Source organism: Hyla sarda, chromosome 6, assembly GCF_029499605.1.
Source record: "Hyla sarda isolate aHylSar1 chromosome 6, aHylSar1.hap1, whole genome shotgun sequence".
Lineage (NCBI taxonomy): Eukaryota > Metazoa > Chordata > Amphibia > Anura > Hylidae > Hyla > Hyla sarda.
In genome coordinates, this window is record NC_079194.1 from 53,604,967 (window position 1) to 53,625,251 (window position 20,285).

At 44.9% G+C, this 20,285-nt stretch overlaps 1 protein-coding gene across 2 annotated transcripts in view; it reads left to right on the forward strand.

The window, feature by feature from the left end:
• The window catches only part of SERHL2 (serine hydrolase like 2), a 52,480-nt gene that overhangs the window by 21,598 nt on the left and 10,597 nt on the right, over positions 1–20,285 (forward strand). For both annotated transcript variants that reach the window (XM_056528075.1, XM_056528074.1), the window contains exons 9-11: positions 2,098–2,177; positions 2,862–2,896; positions 3,443–3,519. In XM_056528075.1, the coding sequence (XP_056384050.1) occupies positions 2,098–2,177; positions 2,862–2,896; positions 3,443–3,519 (192 nt within the window). The remainder of the gene's footprint in view (positions 1–2,097; positions 2,178–2,861; positions 2,897–3,442; positions 3,520–20,285) is intronic.

The following is a 20,285-nucleotide window of genomic DNA, read 5'->3' on the forward strand; positions in this document are numbered from 1 at the left end:
TGCTATCAGACAGGAGAGAGTACAGAGGAGTCCTATCAGACAGGAGAGAGCACAGAGCAGTACTATCAGACAGGAGAGAGCACAGAGGAGTGCTATCAGACAGGGGAGAGCACAGAGGAGTGCTATCAGACAGGAGAGAGCACAGAGGAGTACTATCAGACAGGAGAGCACAGAGGAGTGCTATCAGACAGGGGAGAGCACAGAGGAGTGCTATCAGACAGGAGAGAGCACAGAGAAGTACTATCAGACAGGAGAGAGCACATAGGAGTGCTATCAGACAGGAGAGAGCACAGAGGAGTGCTATTAGACAGGAGCGAGCACATAGGAGTCCTATCAGACAGGAGCGAGCACATAGGAATCCTATCAGACAGGAGAGAGCACAGAGGAGTCCTATCAGACAGGAGAGAGCACAGAGGAGTGCTATCAGACAGGAGAGAGCACAGAGGAGTGCTATCAGACAGGAGAGAGCACAGAGGAGTGCTATCAGACAGGAGAGAGCACAGAGGAGTGCTATCAGACAGGAGAGAGCACAGAGGAGTGCTATCAGACAGGAGAGAGCACAGAGGAGTGCTATCAGACAGGAGAGAGCACAGAGGAGTCCTATCAGACAGGAGAGAGCACAGAGGAGTGCTATCAGACAGGAGAGAGCACAGAGGAGTGCTATCAGACAGGAGAGAGCACAGAGAAGTACTATCAGACAGGAGAGAGCACATAGGAGTGCTATCAGACAGGAGAGAGCACAGAGGAGTCCTATCAGACAGGAGAGAGCACAGAGGAGTGCTATCAGACAGGAGAGAGCACAGAGGAGTGCTATCAGACAGGAGAGAGCACAGAGGAGTGCTATCAGACAGGAGAGAGCACAGAGGAGTGCTATCAGACAGGAGAGAGCACAGAGGAGTGCTATCACAGGAGAGAGCACAGAGGAGTGCTATCAGACAGGAGAGAGCACAGAGGAGTGCTATCAGACAGGAGAGAGCACAGAGGAGTGCTATCAGACAGGAGAGAGCACAGAGGAGTGCTATCAGACAGGAGAGAGCACAGAGGAGTGCTATCAGACAGGAGAGAGCACAGAGGAGTGCTATCAGACAGGAGAGAGCACAGAGGAGTGCTATCAGACAGGAGAGAGCACAGAGGAGTGCTATCAGACAGGAGAGAGCACAGAGGAGTGCTATCAGACAGGAGAGAGCACAGAGGAGTGCTATCAGACAGGAGAGAGCACAGAGGAGTGCTATCAGACAGGAGAGAGCACAGAGGAGTGCTATCAGACAGGAGAGAGCACAGAGGAGTGCTATCAGACAGGAGAGAGCACAGAGGAGTGCTATCAGACAGGAGAGAGCACAGAGGAGTGCTATCAGACAGGAGAGAGCACAGAGGAGTGCTATCAGACAGGAGAGAGCACAGAGGAGTGCTATCAGACAGGAGAGAGCACAGAGGAGTGCTATCAGACAGGAGAGAGCACAGAGGAGTGCTATCAGACAGGAGAGAGCACAGAGGAGTGCTATCAGACAGGAGAGAGCACAGAGGAGTGCTATCAGACAGGAGAGAGCACAGAGGAGTGCTATCAGACAGGAGAGAGCACAGAGGAGTGCTATCAGACAGGAGAGAGCACAGAGGAGTGCTATCAGACAGGAGAGAGCACAGAGGAGTGCTATCAGACAGGAGAGAGCACAGAGGAGTGCTATCAGACAGGAGAGAGCACAGAGGAGTGCTATCAGACAGGAGAGAGCACAGAGGAGTGCTATCAGACAGGAGAGAGCACAGAGGAGTGCTATCAGACAGGAGAGAGCACAGAGGAGTGCTATCAGACAGGAGAGAGCACAGAGGAGTCCTATCAGACAGGAGAGAGCACAGAGCAGTGCTATCAGACAGGGGAGAGCACAGAGGAGTGCTATCAGACAGGGGAGAGCACAGAGGAGTGCTATCAGACAGGAGAGAGCACAGAGGAGTGCTATCAGACAGGAGAGAGCACAGAGGAGTGCTATCCTTTGGATAGGGGATAAGATGTCTTAGCGCCGGAGTACCCCTTTAAGTTAACTCTTGTGACTCATCTTGTTTGAGGCAGCAACATCTGTGTAACTTCTTTTCTCTTTTATTTAGGTTATTGGAGGGCAATTCGTCACTGAATCCTGATACTGCCAAAGTGCTCCTGCAGCGCGGGACTAAACCCGTGCCTGGTGGTAAATAGATACATTTATTTTTACTCTGTTTAACTCATGGGACAGGAAAAAAGAAGCAACAACAAAAAAATGTTCGCCAACACGTGTATTTTATACATGGCTGACAGAGACGGGCTCCCAATGTAAGTCTGTGGGGACCGCCTCAGTACCCCTTGTTCTAGCGATCGGTAAGGGATTTGAACACTCACACCTCAAATGATTAGAACTTTATGATGTGTCTCTACGACATATCAAAAGTTTTGTAAAGTGACAGGCACACGTTTAACTTAGGATATAACCTTCACATTCTGATTGGTGGTGGTCCGACCTCTGGGACCCCACCGATCAGAATGCTATGGCCTGCTGTGCTACTCTAGTGCTGTGTCCTGTTTTTCATGCAATCACTCCTAACCCCCAGATATGCAGGGAACTGCAGCACGGCTCCATTTATTATTATTATTATTATTATTATTATAATTATTATTATTATTATTATTACACAACTAAAAGATACACCAAAGCTCATCTTATATAAAGAATGAAATACATAAAACTCTATTATTTACATACATATGATGACTGACTAAAGAGAGACTTTCTCTCTATGTTGCACATAATGATGATGATTTTGCTGTATTTATTTGTTATTATTGCAGAACACAAGAGTAATCTGAATATTTCTTTTTATTTTTTATATTTTTTTAGGTGTGGTGTTTAGTCGTGACATAAGGATCACTGTGGTAAGATTAGAACTTATACTTCCTGTATTTTACATAAGAGTTTAAAACCTGTTGTGTAGCTTAATGGGGCACTCCACTGGCCAGCATTCGGAAGTTAATGTTCAGAATGTTGTTTTTGCGCTGCCGGGGTTGGCCACTCCCCTCATGACGTCATGACCATTCCCCCTCAATTCAAGTCTATGGGAGGGGGCATGGCGGCCGTCACGCCCCCTCCCATAGACTTATATTGAGGGTGTGTGGCCGTGATGTCATGAGGGGAGTGGTCGACCCCCGCAGCATTCGGAACATTTAAAGGGAACCTGTCAACAGCAAAGATGTGCCCGATCTGAGGACCCCATATAATAGCACTAGAGGTGCTGAGTGTGGGATTGTTAGTCTTTCCTTTGTCAGAGTGTGGATCCATTTATTCTCAGTCCCCCCCCCCCCCCTCCCCCACCGCGATCAGACACTTACCCCCTATGCTGTGGATACGTTTATTTCACTGCAGATCTCCTTTAAGGTCACTATACCATGTCCTTACTTTTGTTCTATTATATCTTCCCTCAGAACAATTCTCTGCCGCTGTCTATTGAACAGTGTTTGCATATTTTGAAGTCCGTTCAGGCTAAAGTCCATGTTATACTGTAAGTATCCAATTCTGTAAAGTGAATGTATCTCTTTTTTTTCCTACTGATTTGAGACAGATACAAATTTTATATATTATATAAAAAAATATATATATTTTTTTTACTTTTTATTACGGTTTCTATTTTTTCTTTGTAAATTTCTTTTTATTTCATTTTTAGTACATTAGTATGGGGGCAGCCATCTTGCCTGAGATGTTTTTAACAGCAATTAGACATAAGCTGTATAGCAAGCCCCATGGACAATAGCCAACAATAGACAGGAGTTGTCTCATTCACATGAATGGGAAACATTACTGGTTGTACACTGTGACCTTTGTAAATGTCACACTATAGGGAGGGGGAGGCTGAGCTGTGAGCTTCATCTGTTGTCTTCTCTATCTATTCTTATCACTTGTCACTGTAATTCTATACAGATCACTTTCCAGCAGCTTCCTCCTTATCATCATAGACAGAACAGGAAGCGTTAACTTATTTATTAGGCTCAAGTGATGAAAGTGAAATTGCAAGATTTCAGGATTATTTATTATAATACAGTATAACTAGTGAAATGGAAAACTAGAAAAAATATCACCCAAAAATTGTTTAAAAATATGTTTATTATAAAAAATTATTAAAACAATAGGTCATTTAAGAATTACACGTTCCTTTTAAAGAGACTGTTACCAACTTTACTATTAACTACAGCAGTGTTTTCAATACAGTGTGCCTCCAGCTGTTGCTGAACTACAACTCCCAGGATGCCCGGACACATGCTGTGCGTTGTAGTTTTGCACAGGGCTGTGGAGTCGGTAGATAAATGTTCCGACTCCGCAGTTTTTTTGTACTTCCGACTCCTCTGTATTAATATGCAATTGTATTTTATACATTCCTTGAAGGAAAGAAAGGCAACATACATGTCATTACCACAGTTTAAGCAAAAGACCAACACAATGAAAACAACAAAGTTTATTTTTTATTTTTTTTATTAATTTAATTAATCAAGTGGCTGGATAGTAGCAGCAGGCATAAACATTAGGAACAGGAACTTTACCAGTTTAAAAATACAAACCACAAAAACAAAGCTTATCTATATGAACCAAAAACTAAATCTGTAAAACCTAGAATTGGTTTATATTAAGCTTGAAATGTAGTTATAGGCTTAGCAAATGCAAATCAATTCAATGTAGAGTTCTAAGGAAGAGAATTGCCTCTGCCAGATCCTCTTTAATAGAGGCTCTTAAGTCAGACGTACACACTTACCACACTTACAAACCTAGGATAGACAGTTTCTTCCAGAAACATGTACACGTGTCTTCCCTCATACAGACAAGCAGGCATGCAGGTTTTAAAATAAACACTTAGAGTTGAATCAAAGAAGCTGTTCCACCAAGTTCTTCTAAGCTCTTCTAGCTGAGAGAGGTAGTTGGGCAGAAGCTGCTGCCTTCTCCTTTTTGTGTGCTGATCTGCTGCTGAAGATAGGGCAGTGGGAGGATCCAGGAAGGGGCATTTATTATAAAACATGATTTCCCTAGTAGAATCCCATAGTCATGTTTAAAGTTTAATCTAACAATCGGAGTTTACAAGTTTTTATAGCCTTAGCTGAATGACAGCAGTTTTTCCACTGGTTTACAGCTTCAGTCTTGAACTATTGACCCTCCATTCCCTTCACTTATACAAGTGTCTCTAGTCCTGCAAAAAACATATTTACTTAATCTCTTATCAGTGAGAGGCTAGGTTACCCATGGGTTCCCTGTTGCGTGTTGCGTGCCATATAGTGAAGCACATGAAAAGCTTCTTCAGTCACTTAACGTGTTCATTTTGCGGTTACGTGAGGCACTGCATGCATTGGTCTTTATTCTTACAGTAGAGAAATCATTAATTATAACTTTTTGTGAATTGGGACATTTAAACTTTCTTTTTTTTAAATTCCAATCTAAATTTAGTAGGAGTCGGTGCATTTTTTGCCGACTCCGAATCCAGGTACCTAAAATTTCGTCCAACTCCTCAAATCTGATTCCACAGCACTGGTTTTGCAACAGCTGGAGGCACCCTGGTTGGGGAACACTGACATAGACCAATATATTTAGTGCCATGTTTTGAAGTCTCCTTACAAAACGATGTGTAGGCTCTTTTCATACCATGTTTGTGGTGCCTGTTTGCCATATGTGTCATTTGACAACCATATCCATAGATCCCCAATCACCTTAAGTGTCATTTTAGCCTCCGTTTGTGTGATTTCTGTCAGAGTTTCTATCGGATGAAATGGCACAAACCTGAGAAGGAGGCAGTTTAAAAAATAAATAAATGTATACCCCTTAGTGTCATCCGTCATAGCTATACTGTAGATGGTGGGGTCCTTCAAGGGATCCCCCCCCAAGGTATACCTCAGCTAGACACCACAAAAAGTGCTATAAATAGAACTTCACAGATAGGAGATGTCTCTGTAAGGCGGGTGAAGTGAAAAAACTGTGACCCGTAGCTGAATGTGACCTGAGCTCAGCGCTCTCAGCCCTTCTCAGAGCTGATCGCTGTTAGTGGTTAGGATTAGGGTTAAGATTAGGGGTTAGGATTAGGGATAAGTGTTAGGATTAGGGTTAAAATTAGGGTTAAGATCAGGGGTTAGGATTAGGGATAGGTGTTAGGATTAGGGTTAAAATTAGGGTTAAGACCAGGGGTTAGGATTAGGGATTAGGATTAGGGTTAAGGTTAGGGGTAGAGATGAGCGAATTTGCAGTAAATTCCATTCGTTACAAACTTCTCGGCTCAGCAGTTGATGACTTATCCTGCATAAATTAGTTCAGCTTTCAGATGCTCCGATGGTCTGGAAAAGGTGGATACAGTCCTAGGAGACTCTTTCCTAGGACTGTATCCACCTTTTCCAGCCCACCGGAGCACCTGAAAGCTGAACTAATTTATGCAGGAAAAGTCATCAACTGCTGAGCCGAGAAGTTTGTAACGAATGGACATCAACTGCCGAGCCGAGAAGTTCATGATGAATCGAATTTACTGTAAATTTGCTCATCTCTCGGTAGGGGTTTGGATTAGGGTTAAATTAGGGGTTAGATGTTAGGATTAAGATTAGGGGTTTGGATTAGGTGTAAGGGTTAGGATTAGGGGTATGGGTTAGAAGTTAGGATTAGAGGTTAGGATTAGGGGTTAGGATTGGTTGCAGGGGTAAGGGTTAGAAGTTAGGATTAGGCATAGGGTTAGGATTAGGAGTTCAAATTAGGTGTAAGGGTTAGGATTAGGGGTAAGGTTTAGAAGTTAGGATTAGGCATAGGGTTAGGATTAGGAGTTCAAATTAGGTGTAAGGGTTAGGATTAGGGGTAAGGGTTAGAAGTTAGGATTAGGCATAGGGTTAGGATTAGGGGTTTGGATTAGGGGTAAGGATTAGGGGTAAGGGTTAGAAGTTAGGATTAGGGATAGGGGTTATGATTAGAGTTAAGGTTAGGGGTTCGGATTAGGTGTAAGGGTTATGATTAGGGTTAAGGTTTGGGGTTTTGATTACGTGTAAGGGTAAGGGTTAGAAGTTAGGCTTAGGGATAGTGGTTAGAATTAGAGGTTAGGATTAGGGCTTTGGATTAGGTGTAAGGGTTAGGATTGGTTTCAAGGGTTAGGGGTTTAGGATTAGGGGTAAGGGTTATAAATTAGGATTAGGGATAGGGGTTTGGATTAGGTGTAAGGGTTAGGATTAGGAGTAAGGGATAGAAGTTAGGATTAGGGGTTTCGATTAGGTGTAAGGGTTAGGGATAGAAGTTAGGATTAGGGTTAGAGGTTAGGGGTTTGGATTAGGTGTAAAGGTTAGGATTAGGGGTAAGGGATAGAAGTTAGGATTAGGGATAGGGGTTTGGATTAGGTGTAAGGGTTAGGATTAGGGTTAAGGGATAGAAGTTAGGATTAGGGTTACAGGTTAGGATTAGAGGTTAGGGGTTTGGATTAGGTGTAAAGGTTAGGATTAGGGGTAAAGGATAGAAGTTAGGATTAGGGAGTGAGAGGGAGGTGGCTGCAAAGCAGAAAAGTGTGTCCCTGTGTGAACGGTCACATTCTGCTACAGGGACACAGTTTTCTTCATTACACCGGGTTCACACTTGAGAAGCTCCGGACAGAAAACTTCAATTTGTAGTTTGTGATCACGGCCATTGCCAACTGAATCAGTCAGAGCTAGGACCGCGCTGACATTGCCGTCACCATAGACTGCATTGTCTGCGTAGTGGATTCTGCCAGAATTGTTAATGGGTTCACGGAGAACCCATTCACCTGCATGTTAAGCTTCATGCAACCGAATTTCCCACCGAGACTTCTAAAATGAATTCTGGTTGGAAATTCGGTAGTGTGAGCCCGGCCTGAGAATCAATAGAGTTTTCAGCCGATTATTGTAGTTTCCGTTTCTATACTTCACACTTAGTTATTGGGTTTGGGATTTATTGACTATTAGTTTATTTCGGGTGACTATGGGATCGATCACAATGTCGCTGCCTTTCGTGTCTGGTGAATATGTTTTCTAAGCTGTTTATCTGGTTATAAAGCATGGTAACTTTCATTGTGTTTTAATGAAGTCTTCTGGGATTATACACTGATCAAAAATAAAGGGAACACTTAAACAACACAATGTATCTCCAAGTCAATCACACTGTCCACTCAGGAAGCAACACTGCAGTAAAAAAAAGGAACAAAGGGGGGCGCTATCTAAGTGCCGTAAATATGGTATGATACCATAACAGAAAATATACCCAAAATGACAATGATGGAATATATAAGTACGGGTGGGATTGGCACACTCACCTTTCCGTGTTGCGCTAGTTCAGGCACAACACTGATTTACGCATTGCTAGTGGAGAACTCACTCTATTTGTTCCTCGTGGCTGCCGAGCATCTGTCCCGATCATCCGTAGTGTCGGTCTGGTCAGTGGTTGCTTCAATGCCAGAGTACCTCAGCAGGGTGCTTATCCGGGGGTTAAAAACGGTGATGCTTCAAAGGTGCGGCTCGGAGGATTATGGTTTCCTATCCCAGCTCTGGGTTTAGGAATGATGGTGCAGGAACGAGATGTGGTAAAGTAATTCCTTTATTTAGACGACGCGTTTCGCAAGGGGTCCCTTGCTTCGTCATACAAGCGTTCTTTATATACATGCACAAGATTTAAAATAATTGCGGGAGATGGGACGTAGTGTTGACGTCACTTAGTTGCCGGATGTGATGTATCGGCTTTGCCATCGCATCCCTGCGATGAGGCTGATTTCGGAGTTAAAAGGTACATTTGCAGTAAGAAAAAATATGAATTGGTCAGTGGAGGACAAGCGGCAGCCTCATAAGGGTCATCGGGGAATGAATTTAAATGGAATTCTTATTTTGCATTAGACCATGGTAAAATGCAACAGTGGTGAATGGATGACATTGTACAGTGATCCCTCAACTTACAATGGCCTCAACATACAATAGTTTCAACATACAATGGTCTTTTCTGGACCATTGTCACATAAACCAGACTCAACATACAATGTACAGACAGTCCAGATCTGTGAAACGTGTCAATGGCTGGAAGAACTGATCAATCAGAATGGGCAATTTACTGGTAAAACTCCTGTATTACTGAAGTGTATGCACTGACTGATGTCTAGTAGCGCCCCTACAGTACAGGGAGGTACATGTTCTGTACACTTTACCTAGGCCAGGGTTACCTGCTCCTTTGGACACCAGGTGAGGGCGACACCATGTTACTTTTTTAGGACATTTTGTTTACTGTACAGGACCCGGAATAAGCTCCTGTCCTCTGCATAGATCAGTGTTTCCCAAGCAGGGAGCCCCCAGCTGTTGCAAAAACTACAACTCCCAGCATGCCCGGACAGCCTTTGGCTGTCCGGGCATGCTGGGAGTTGTAGTTTTTGCAACAGCTGGAGGATCCCTGCTTTGGAAACACTGACATAGACAGTGATTTACAGCTCCCAGCAGATCTTTCTTACTTTTATATGTAAGGATTTGCTTTATCTATATTAGTTATCTACTTATTTTTCTTTAATTCTCACTTTTTCCTATTTTTGGATGACATTTTGGTGCCTTTAGAACCAATTACCAGGTTTCCATAGACTTCTGGTCTCAACATACAATAGTTTCAACATACAATGGTTGTCCCAAAACCAATTAATATTGTAACTTGAGGGACCACTGTATATGCATTTGTCAGGGGGGGGGGGATGTGTGTGATTCTGACACTAAGGCATACAAATAGATGTTTTGCGCGTTTTAGAGGAATATATAAATAGGCTATGGAGGAAAGTTTATGTGCAAGATATAAAATATCTATAAATTTAGGCGGATGGGGAATTGTGCACATACAGTCCCTTCCTAAAATATACTGATAGATAATATATATATGTGTGTGTAATAAATACATCATGAATATACAATGGTAAAATAAATAAATGAATAAATAATGCATGGATAGACATGTGTAAAATTCATATCCCACACATGTCATATATGGAAGAATGTGCGAGTAGTGGATAAAGAGTACTGTATTTTTCGCCCTATAGGACGCACCGGCGTATAAGACGCACCCAATTTATAGGTGCAAAATCTAAAAAAATAAAGATTTTGAACCCAATAGTGGTCTTCAACCTGCGGACCTCCAGATGTTGCAAAACTACAACTCCCAGCATGCCCGGACAGCCGTTGGCTGTCCGGGCATGCTAGGAGTTGTAGTTTTGCAACATCTGGAGGTCCGCAGATTGAAGACCACTGCATAGGAGGTAATACTCACGTGTCCCCACCGCTCCGGACCCGTCACCGCTGCCCTGGATGTCGCTCCATCGCTGTCGCCGTCGCTCCGGAACGTCTCTGCTGCTGGCCGGGTATCCTCGCTCTCCGTCGCCGCCATCACTTTGTTACGCACGCCGACGCACGTACGCGACGACGAGGAAGGAGAGCGCCGGCATACAGGGGATCCCTGAATGGAGAAGACACCGAGGAGGCAGGTAAGGTCCCTCCCGGTGTCCTGTAAGCACTAACCCGGCTATTCAGTCGGGCTGTTCGGGACCGCCGCGGTGAAATCGCGGTGGTCCCGAACAGCCGGGTTAGTGTCACTTTCCCTTCAGACACGGCGGTCAGCTTTGATCGCCGCGTCTGAAGGGTTAATACAGGGCATCACCACGATCGGTGATGTCCTGTATTAGCCGCGGGTCCCGGCCGCTGATGGCCGCAGGGACCGCCGCGATAGGGGTGTATTCGCCGTATAAGACGCACCGACTTTTTCCCCCCAGTTTTGGGGAAGAAAAAGTGCGTCTTATACGGCGAAAAATACGGTATATGTAGAATCTGGGGGAAACTCAAGAGTTTTGTTAATTGTGATTGGGAGGAAAATTGAATCGTGTAAAACCTGGTGAAGGTGTTGTACTTAGGATCATGAATAATAATAATAATAATGACAGTATAAGTGTAGTATTGAGTTTATGCAGACAAAATCGGGAGGGAAGGAGAGTCCAAAGGCATATTTGACTATGCTACAGGGGCTGTAAAGTTAGTGTAGTTCATAATATAGTGTCTGTACCTGTGTGTGATGGTTTTCTCACAATTCTTATGTGATTTTCACCCCAATATTTATTTTTTCCAGCATACAAAATGACTGTTGTCTCAGATTTTTCCCAGGTTGCAATGCGGCCGAGACCTGACTCACTAGTCAGCGGATACAGGGAGCCTGTCTGCTTCAATGGGTGGAGGGATCAATCTGCAACTAATGCAACAGCTGTAGGCACCCTGATTGAAGACCACAGGTCTTTTGAATGGATGCAGCTCATTTATGTTTCAATGGGTGTGGTGGCTGATGTGTGGGAGGGAGGAAAATGGCATTGTGGGATTTGTAGTCAAAAAAACACAAGTCAAACAGGAAATACCAGTTCACAAAAAGCTAGCCACAGTGTGATGGTAATCTCACAACATGGTCATTTAGCCCCAAGACAAGCGCAGATCCTTCCTAAGCATGTCCATTACTGTCTGCCAGGTACAAACTAAAATCACTTTATGGTGGAGAACCCCTTTAAGGGATGAGTTTGGTTGCTTCATTCAAGCCTCTCTAGGCTAAGGTGCAGAGACAAAATTATCCAGAACATCTCTCGCTTCACTAATTCTTCACACCTGTTGTGAGTGGCTTCGTCGATATAATCTATCGCAGTGGTCTTCAACCTGTGGACCTCCAGATGTTGCAAAACTACAACTCCCAGCATGCCCGGACAGCCAACGGCTGTCCGGGTATGCTGGGAGCTGTAGTTTTGCAACATCTGGAGGTTCGCAGGTTGAAGACCACTGATCTATCGGATAGATCCGCATGGGATCTTTGATGAATGGGTGTTTTTACCCGGCTGTGGCAGTAGACACTATGTAGGGGGTATCCCTTCTTTATATTCGCCCTATGGTTATTTAGCCTGTAATTTAGCTCCTGGGTGGTCCGACCTACATATTGTTGCCCACAGCAACATTCGACCACTTAGATTACATAACTGGAGCAGCAGTTCAATTGATGTTTTATGGTGAACACTTCTCCCGATGGGTTACTTGTATGTGTTTTTATGCCTACTTTAAGGGTATGACAGCATAGGCATCGTTTCTTATCACACATATAGACGCGATTTTCTTTTCCTTCTTCTTCTTTAGTTTTTTCTGTCGTCTCAATTTACTTGGCGCTAAAATGGATTTGAGAGTAGGTGCCCTTCTAAAAGTTACACTTGGGGCTGATGGTAGTGTTTCCATTAACATTTGGTCCGTCTGTAGGATGTGCCAGTGCTTCCTTAAAACTGATTTAATGTGGCTGTGGGCATGGTAATACAGTGATCCCTCAACATACGATGGTAATCCGTTCCAAATGAACCATTGTTTGTTGAAACCATCGTATGTTGAGGGATCCGTGCAATGTTAAGTATAGCAAGTTATACTCACCTGTCCCCGCTGCTCTGGACTGTCACCGCTGCCCTGGATGTCGTTCTCCATCGCTGTTGCTGCCTCCCTGGGGTGTCCCCGCTGCTCCGGACTGGCTCTGCTGCCTGGGATCGTCGCTCTTCATCGTCGTCATCACATTGCTGCGCATGACGGGACGGCGACCAAGGAGAGCAACGGCGATGCAGGGAATCCTGAGGAGAACAGTCCGGAGCGCCGGGGACAGGTGAGTGATCATTACCGGACCACATGGGGCACCTTAAACGGCTATCCGGCGGCAGCTGAAGCAGTCTGCGCTGCCGGATAGCCGTTTATGCGATGTCCCCGATATACAAAGGCATTGTATGTTGATGCTGCCATCGTAGGTCGGGGGGGGGGGGTGTAACTGTATGTGGTAATAAAATTTTATCTTGAGGTTTTGGTTGCCGCATTGGGTTGTTCTTTCTTTTGTGATCTTGTTAGGCAGTCGTTCTTGGAAAGTTGATTAGTTTTGTTGAATGCTTCCTTTATGAGTTGTTTTGGATAGCCTTTGGCTTCAAAACGTTTCATTAAAAGAGATATCCAATAGTGAAAAATCTGAAAATAAGTACCTGCCACAGGTTTGACTCCATGATGCCACCGCACTTTTCATTATATGTCTGCCCCATCCCGTTTGTATGCTATGCCACTGTGAAAATAGCAGCACTCCCATCATCCTCTTCACTCTGAAAAAAATTACTTCCTCTCAAGTCTGTGACATAAAGTACGCCCCCCAAAGCCTGCCCATACCACGCCCTACTGTGCTAAATCTCTGCCCTTCTTATTGATTACAGCTCCTCCCCCCCCCCCTGCTCTGTTTACACAGGACCTAACTTATCATGGGGAGGTTTCAAGTTTGCACAGGGAAAGCACTGAGCAGGAGATGTGTGAGGAGACATATTACACTGCAGGGGCAGGGGATGATTTCTATATGTGAGGAGACATATTACACTGCACGGGCTGGGGATGATTTCTATATGTGAGGAGACATATTACACTGCAGGGGCTGGGGATGATTTCTATATGTGAGGAGACATATTACACTGCACGGGCTGGGGATGATTTCTATATGTGAGGAGACATATTACACTGCAGGGGCTGGGGATGATTTCTATATGTGAGGAGATATACTGCACTGTATGGGCTGGGGATTATTTCTATATGTGAGGAGACATATTACACTGCAGGGGCTGGGGATGATTTCTATATGTGAGGAGACATTACACTGCAGGGGCTGGGGATGATTTCTATATGTGAGGAGACATATTACACTGCAGGGGCTGGGGATGATTTCTATATGTGAGGAGACATATTACACTGCAGGGGATGGGGATGATTTCTATATGTGAGGAGACATATTACACTGTACGGGCTGGGGATTATTTCTATATGTGAGGAGACATATTACACTGCAGGGGCTGGGGATGATTTCCATATGTGAGGAGACATATTACACTGCAGGGGCTGGGGATGATTTCCATATGTGAGGAGACATATTACACTGCAGGGGCTGGGAATGATTTCTATATGTGAGGAGACATATTACACTGCACGGGCTGGGGATGATTTCTATATGTGAGGAGACATATTACACTGCAGGGGCTGGGGATGATTTCTATATGTGAGGAGACATATTACACTGCAGGGGCTGGGGATGATTTCTATATGTGAGGAGACATATTACACTGCCGGGGCTGGGGATGATTTCTACATGTGAGGAGACATATTACACTGCAGGGGCTGGGGATGATTTCCATATGTGAGGAGACATATTACACTGCAGGGGCTGGGAATGATTTCTATATGTGAGGAGACATATTACACTGCACGGGCTGGGGATGATTTCTATATGTGAGGAGACATATTACACTGCAAGGGGCTGGGGATGATTTCTATATGTGAGGAGACATATTACACTGCAGGGGCTGGGGATAATTTCTATATGTGAGGAGACATATTACACTGCAGGGGCTGGGGATGATTTCTATATGTGAGGAGACATATTACACTGCAGGGGCTGGGGATGATTTCCATATGTGAGGAGACATATTACACTGCAGGGGCTGGGGATGATTTCTATATGTGAGGAGACATATTACACTGCCGGGGCTGGGGATGATTTCTACATGTGAGGAGACATATTACACTGCAGGGGCTGGGGATGATTTCTATATGTGAGGAGACATATTACACTGCAGGGGCTGGGGATAATTTCTATATGTGAGGAGACATATTACACTGCAGGGGCTGGGGATGATTTCTATATGTGAGGAGACATATTACACTGCACGGGCTGGGGATGATTTCTATATGTGAGGAGACATATTACACTGCAGGGGCTGGGAATGATTTCTATATGTGAGGAGACATATTACACTGCAGGGGCTGGGGATGATTTCTATATGTGAGGAGACATACTGCACTGCACGGGCTGGGGATGATTTCTATATGTGAGGAGACATATTACACTGCAGGGGCTGGGGATGATTTCTATATGTGAGGAGACATATTACACTGCAGGGGCTGGGAATGATTTCTATATGTGAGGAGACATATTACACTGCAGGGGCTGGGGATGATTTCTATATGTGAGGAGACATATTACACTGCAGGGGCTGGGAATGATTTCTATATGTGAGGAGACATATTACACTGCACGGGCTGGGGATGATTTCTATAGGTGAGGAGACATATTACACTGCAGGGGCTGGGGATGATTTCTATATGTGAAGAGACATATTACACTGCAGGGGCTGGGGATGATTTCTATATGTGAGGAGACATATTACACTGCACGGGCTGGGGATGATTTCTATATGTAAGGAGACATATTACACTGCAGGGGCTGGGGATGATTTCTATATGTGAGGAGACATATTACACTGCAGGGGCTGGGGATGATTTCTATATGTGAGGAGACATATTACACTGCACGGGCTGGGGATGATTTCTATATGTGAAGAGACATACTGCACTGCAGGGGCTGGGGATGATTTCTATATGTGAGGAGACATATTACACTGCAGGGGCTGGGGATGATTTCTATGTGCGAGGAGACATACTGCACTGCCGGGGCTGGGGATGATTTCCATATGTGAGGAGACATATTACACTGCAGGGGCTGGGGATAATTTCTATATGTGAGGAGACATATTACACTGCACGGGCTGGGGATGATTTCTATATGTGAGGAGACATACTGCACTGCACGGGCTGGGGATGATTTCTATATGTGAGGAGACATACTGCACTGCACGAGCTGGGGATGATTTCTATATGTGAGGAGACATATTACACTGCAGGGGCTGGGGATGATTTCTATAGGTGAGGAGACATATTACACTGCACGGGCTGGGGATGATTTCTATATGTGAGGAGACATATTACACTGCACGGGCTGGGGATGATTTCTATATGTGAGGAGACATATTACACTGCAGGGGCTGAGGATGATTTCTATATGTGAGGAGACATATTACACTGCAGGGGCTGGGGATGATTTCTATATGTGAGGGAACATATTACACTGTACGGGCTGGGGATGATTTCTATATGTGAGGAGACATATTACACTGCAGGGGCTGGGAATGATTTCTATATGTGAGGAGACATATTACACTGCACGGGCTGGGGATGATTTCTATAGGTGAGGAGACATATTACACTGCAGGGGCTGGGAATGATTTCTATATGTGAGGAGACATATTACACTGCAGGGGCTGGGGATGATTTCTATATGTGAGGAGACATATTACACTGCACGGGCTGGGGATGATTTCTATATGTAAGGAGACATATTACACTGCAGGGGCTGGGGATGATTTTTATATGTAAGGAGACATATTACACTGCAGGGGCTGGGGATGATTTCTATATGTGAGGAGACATATTACACTGCAGGGGCTGGGGATGATTTCTATATGTGAGGAGACATATTACACTGCAGGGGCTGGGGATGATTTCTATATGTGAGGAGACATATTACACTGCAGGGGCTGGGAATGATTTCTATATGTGAGGAGACATACTGCACTGCAGGGGCTGGGGATGATTTCTATATGTGAGGAGACATATTATACTGCAGGGGCTGGGGATGATTTCTATATGTGAAGAGACATACTGCACTGCAGGGGCTGGGGATGATTTCTATATGTGAGGAGACATATTACACTGCACGGGCTGGGGATGATTTCTATATGTGAGGAGACATATTACACTGCACGGGCTGGGGATGATTTCTATATGTGAGGAGACATATTACACTGCACGGGCTGGGGATGATTTCTATATGTGAGGAGACATATTACACTGCAGGGGCTGGTGATGATTTCTATATGTGAGGAGACATATTACACTTCACGGGCTGAGGATGATTTCTATATGTGAGGAGACATATTATACTGCAGGGGCTGGGGATGATTTCTATATGTGAAGAGACATACTGCACTGCAGGGGCTGGGGATGATTTCTATATGTGAGGAGACATATTACACTGCACGGGCTGGGGATGATTTCTATATGTGAGGAGACATATTACACTGCAGGGGCTGGTGATGATTTCTATATGTGAGGAGACATATTACACTGCAGGGGCTGAGGATGATTTCTATATGTGAGGAGACATATTACACTGCAGGGGCTGGGGATGATTTCTATATGTGAGGAGACATATTACACTGCACGGGCTGGGGATGATTTCTATATGTGAGGAGATATACTGCACTGTACGGGCTGGGGATTATTTCTATATGTGAGGAGACATATTACACTGCAGGGGCTGGGGATGATTTCCATATGTGAGGAGACATATTACACTGCAGGGGCTGGGGATGATTTCCATATGTGAGGAGACATATTACACTGCAGGGGCTGGGGATGATTTCCATATGTGAGGAGACATATTACACTGCAGGGGCTGGGGATGATTTCCATATGTGAGGAGACATATTACACTGTACGGGCTGGGGATGATTTCTATATGTGAGGAGACATATTACACTGCAGGGGCTGGGAATGATTTCTATATGTGAGGAGACATATTACACTGCACGGGCTGGGGATGATTTCTATATGTGAGGAGACATATTACACTGCAGGGGCTGGGGATGATTTCTATATGTGAGGAGACATATTACACTGCCGGGGCTGGGGATGATTTCTACATGTGAGGAGACATATTACACTGCAGGGGCTGGGGATGATTTCTATATGTGAGGAGACATATTACACTGCACGGGCTGGGGATGATTTCTATATGTGAAGAGACATACTGCACTGCAGGGGCTGGGGATGATTTCTATATGTAAGGAGACATATTACACTGCAGGGGCTGGGGATAATTTCTATATGTGAGGAGACATATTACACTGCAGGGGCTGGGGATGATTTCTATATGTGAGGAGACATATTACACTGCAGGGGCTGGGGATGATTTCTATATGTGAGGAGACATATTACACTGCAGGGGCTGGGAATGATTTCTATATGTGAGGAGACATATTACACTGCAGGGGCTGGGGATGATTTCTATAGGTGAGGAGACATATTACACTGCAGGGGCTGGGGATGATTTCTATATGTGAAGAGACATATTACACTGCAGGGGCTGGGGATGATTTCTATATGTGAGGAGACATATTACACTGCACGGGCTGGGGATGATTTCTATATGTAAGGAGACATATTACACTGCAGGGGCTGGGGATGATTTCTATATGTGAGGAGACATATTACACTGCAGGGGCTGGGGATGATTTCTATATGTGAGGAGACATATTACACTGCAGGGTCTGGGGATGATTTCTATATGCGAGGAGACATACTGCACTGCCGGGGCTGGGGATGATTTCCATATGTGAGGAGACATATTACACTGCAGGGGCTGGGGATAATTTCTATATGTGAGGAGACATATTACACTGCACGGGCTGGGGATGATTTCTATATGTGAGGAGACATACTGCACTGCACGGGCTGGGGATGATTTCTATATGTGAGGAGACATACTGCACTGCACGAGCTGGGGATGATTTCTATATGTGAGGAGACATATTACACTGCAGGGGCTGGGGATGATTTCTATAGGTGAGGAGACATACTGCACTGCACGGGCTGGGGATGATTTCTATATGTGAGGAGACATACTGCACTGCACGGGCTGGGGATGATTTCTATATGTGAGGAGACATATTACACTGCAGGGGCTGGGGATGATTTCTATATGTGAGGAGACATATTACACTGCAGGGGCTGGGGATGATTTCTATATGTGAGGAGACATACTGCACTGCAGGGGCTGGGGATGATTTCTATATGTGAGGAGACATATTACACTGCACGGGCTGGGGATGATTTCTATATGTAAGGAGACATATTACACTGCAGGGGCTGGGGATGATTTCTATATGTGAGGAGACATATTACACTGCAGGGGCTGGGGATGATTTCTATATGTGAGGAGACATATTACACTGCAGGGTCTGGGGATGATTTCTATATGCGAGGAGACATACTGCACTGCCGGGGCTGGGGATGATTTCCATATGTGAGGAGACATATTACACTGCAGGGGCTGGGGATGATTTCTATATGTGAGGAGACATACTGCACTGCACGGGCTGGGGATGATTTCTATATGTGAGGAGACATACTGCACTGCACGAGCTGGGGATGATTTCTATATGTGAGGAGACATATTACACTGCAGGGGCTGGGGATGATTTCTATAGGTGAGGAGACATACTGCACTGCACGGGCTGGGGATGATTTCTATATGTGAGGAGACATACTGCACTGCAGGGGCTGGGGATGATTTCTATATGTGAGGAGACATACTGCACTGCAGGGGCTGGGGGTGATTTCTATATGTGAGGAGACATACTGCACTTCAGGGGCTGGGGATGATTTCTATATGTGAGGAGACATATTAAACTGCACGGGCTGGGGATGATTTCTATATGTGAGGAGACATATTACACTACAGGGGCTGGGGATAATTTCTATATGTGAGGAGACATATTATACTGCAGGGGCTGGGGATGATTTCTATATGCGAGGAGACATACTGCACTGCCGGGGCTGGGGATGATTTCCATATGTGAGGAGACATATTACACTGCAGGGGCTGGGGATGATTTCTATATGTGAGGAGACATACTGCACTGCACGGGCTGGGGATGATTTCTATATGTGAGGAGACATACTGCACTGCACGGGCTGGGGATGATTTCTATATGTGAGGAGACATATTACACTGCAGGGGCTGGGGATGAATTCTATATGTGAGGAGACATATTACAATGCACGGGCTGGGGATGATTTCTATAGGTGAGGAGACATATTACACTGCAGGGGCTGGGGATGATTTCTATATGTGAGGAGACATATTACACTGCCGGGGCTGGGGATGATTTCTATATGTGAGGAGACATATTACACTGCACGGGCTGGGGATGATTTCTATATGTGAGGAGACACATTACACTGCACGGGCTGGGGATGATTTCTATATGTGAGGAGACATATTACACTGCGGGGCTGGGGATAATTTCTATATGTGAGGAGACATATTACACTGCACGGGCTGGGGATGATTTCTATATGTGAGGAGACATATTACACTGCACGGGCTGGGGATGATTTCTATATGTGAGGAGACATATTACACTGCACGGGCTGGGGATGATTTCTATATGTGAGGAGACATATTACACTGCAGGGGCTGGGGATGATTTCTATATGTGAGGAGACATATTACACTGCGGGGCTGGGGATAATTTCTATATGTGAGGAGACATATTACACTGCACGGGCTGGGGATGATTTCTATATGTGAGGAGACATATTA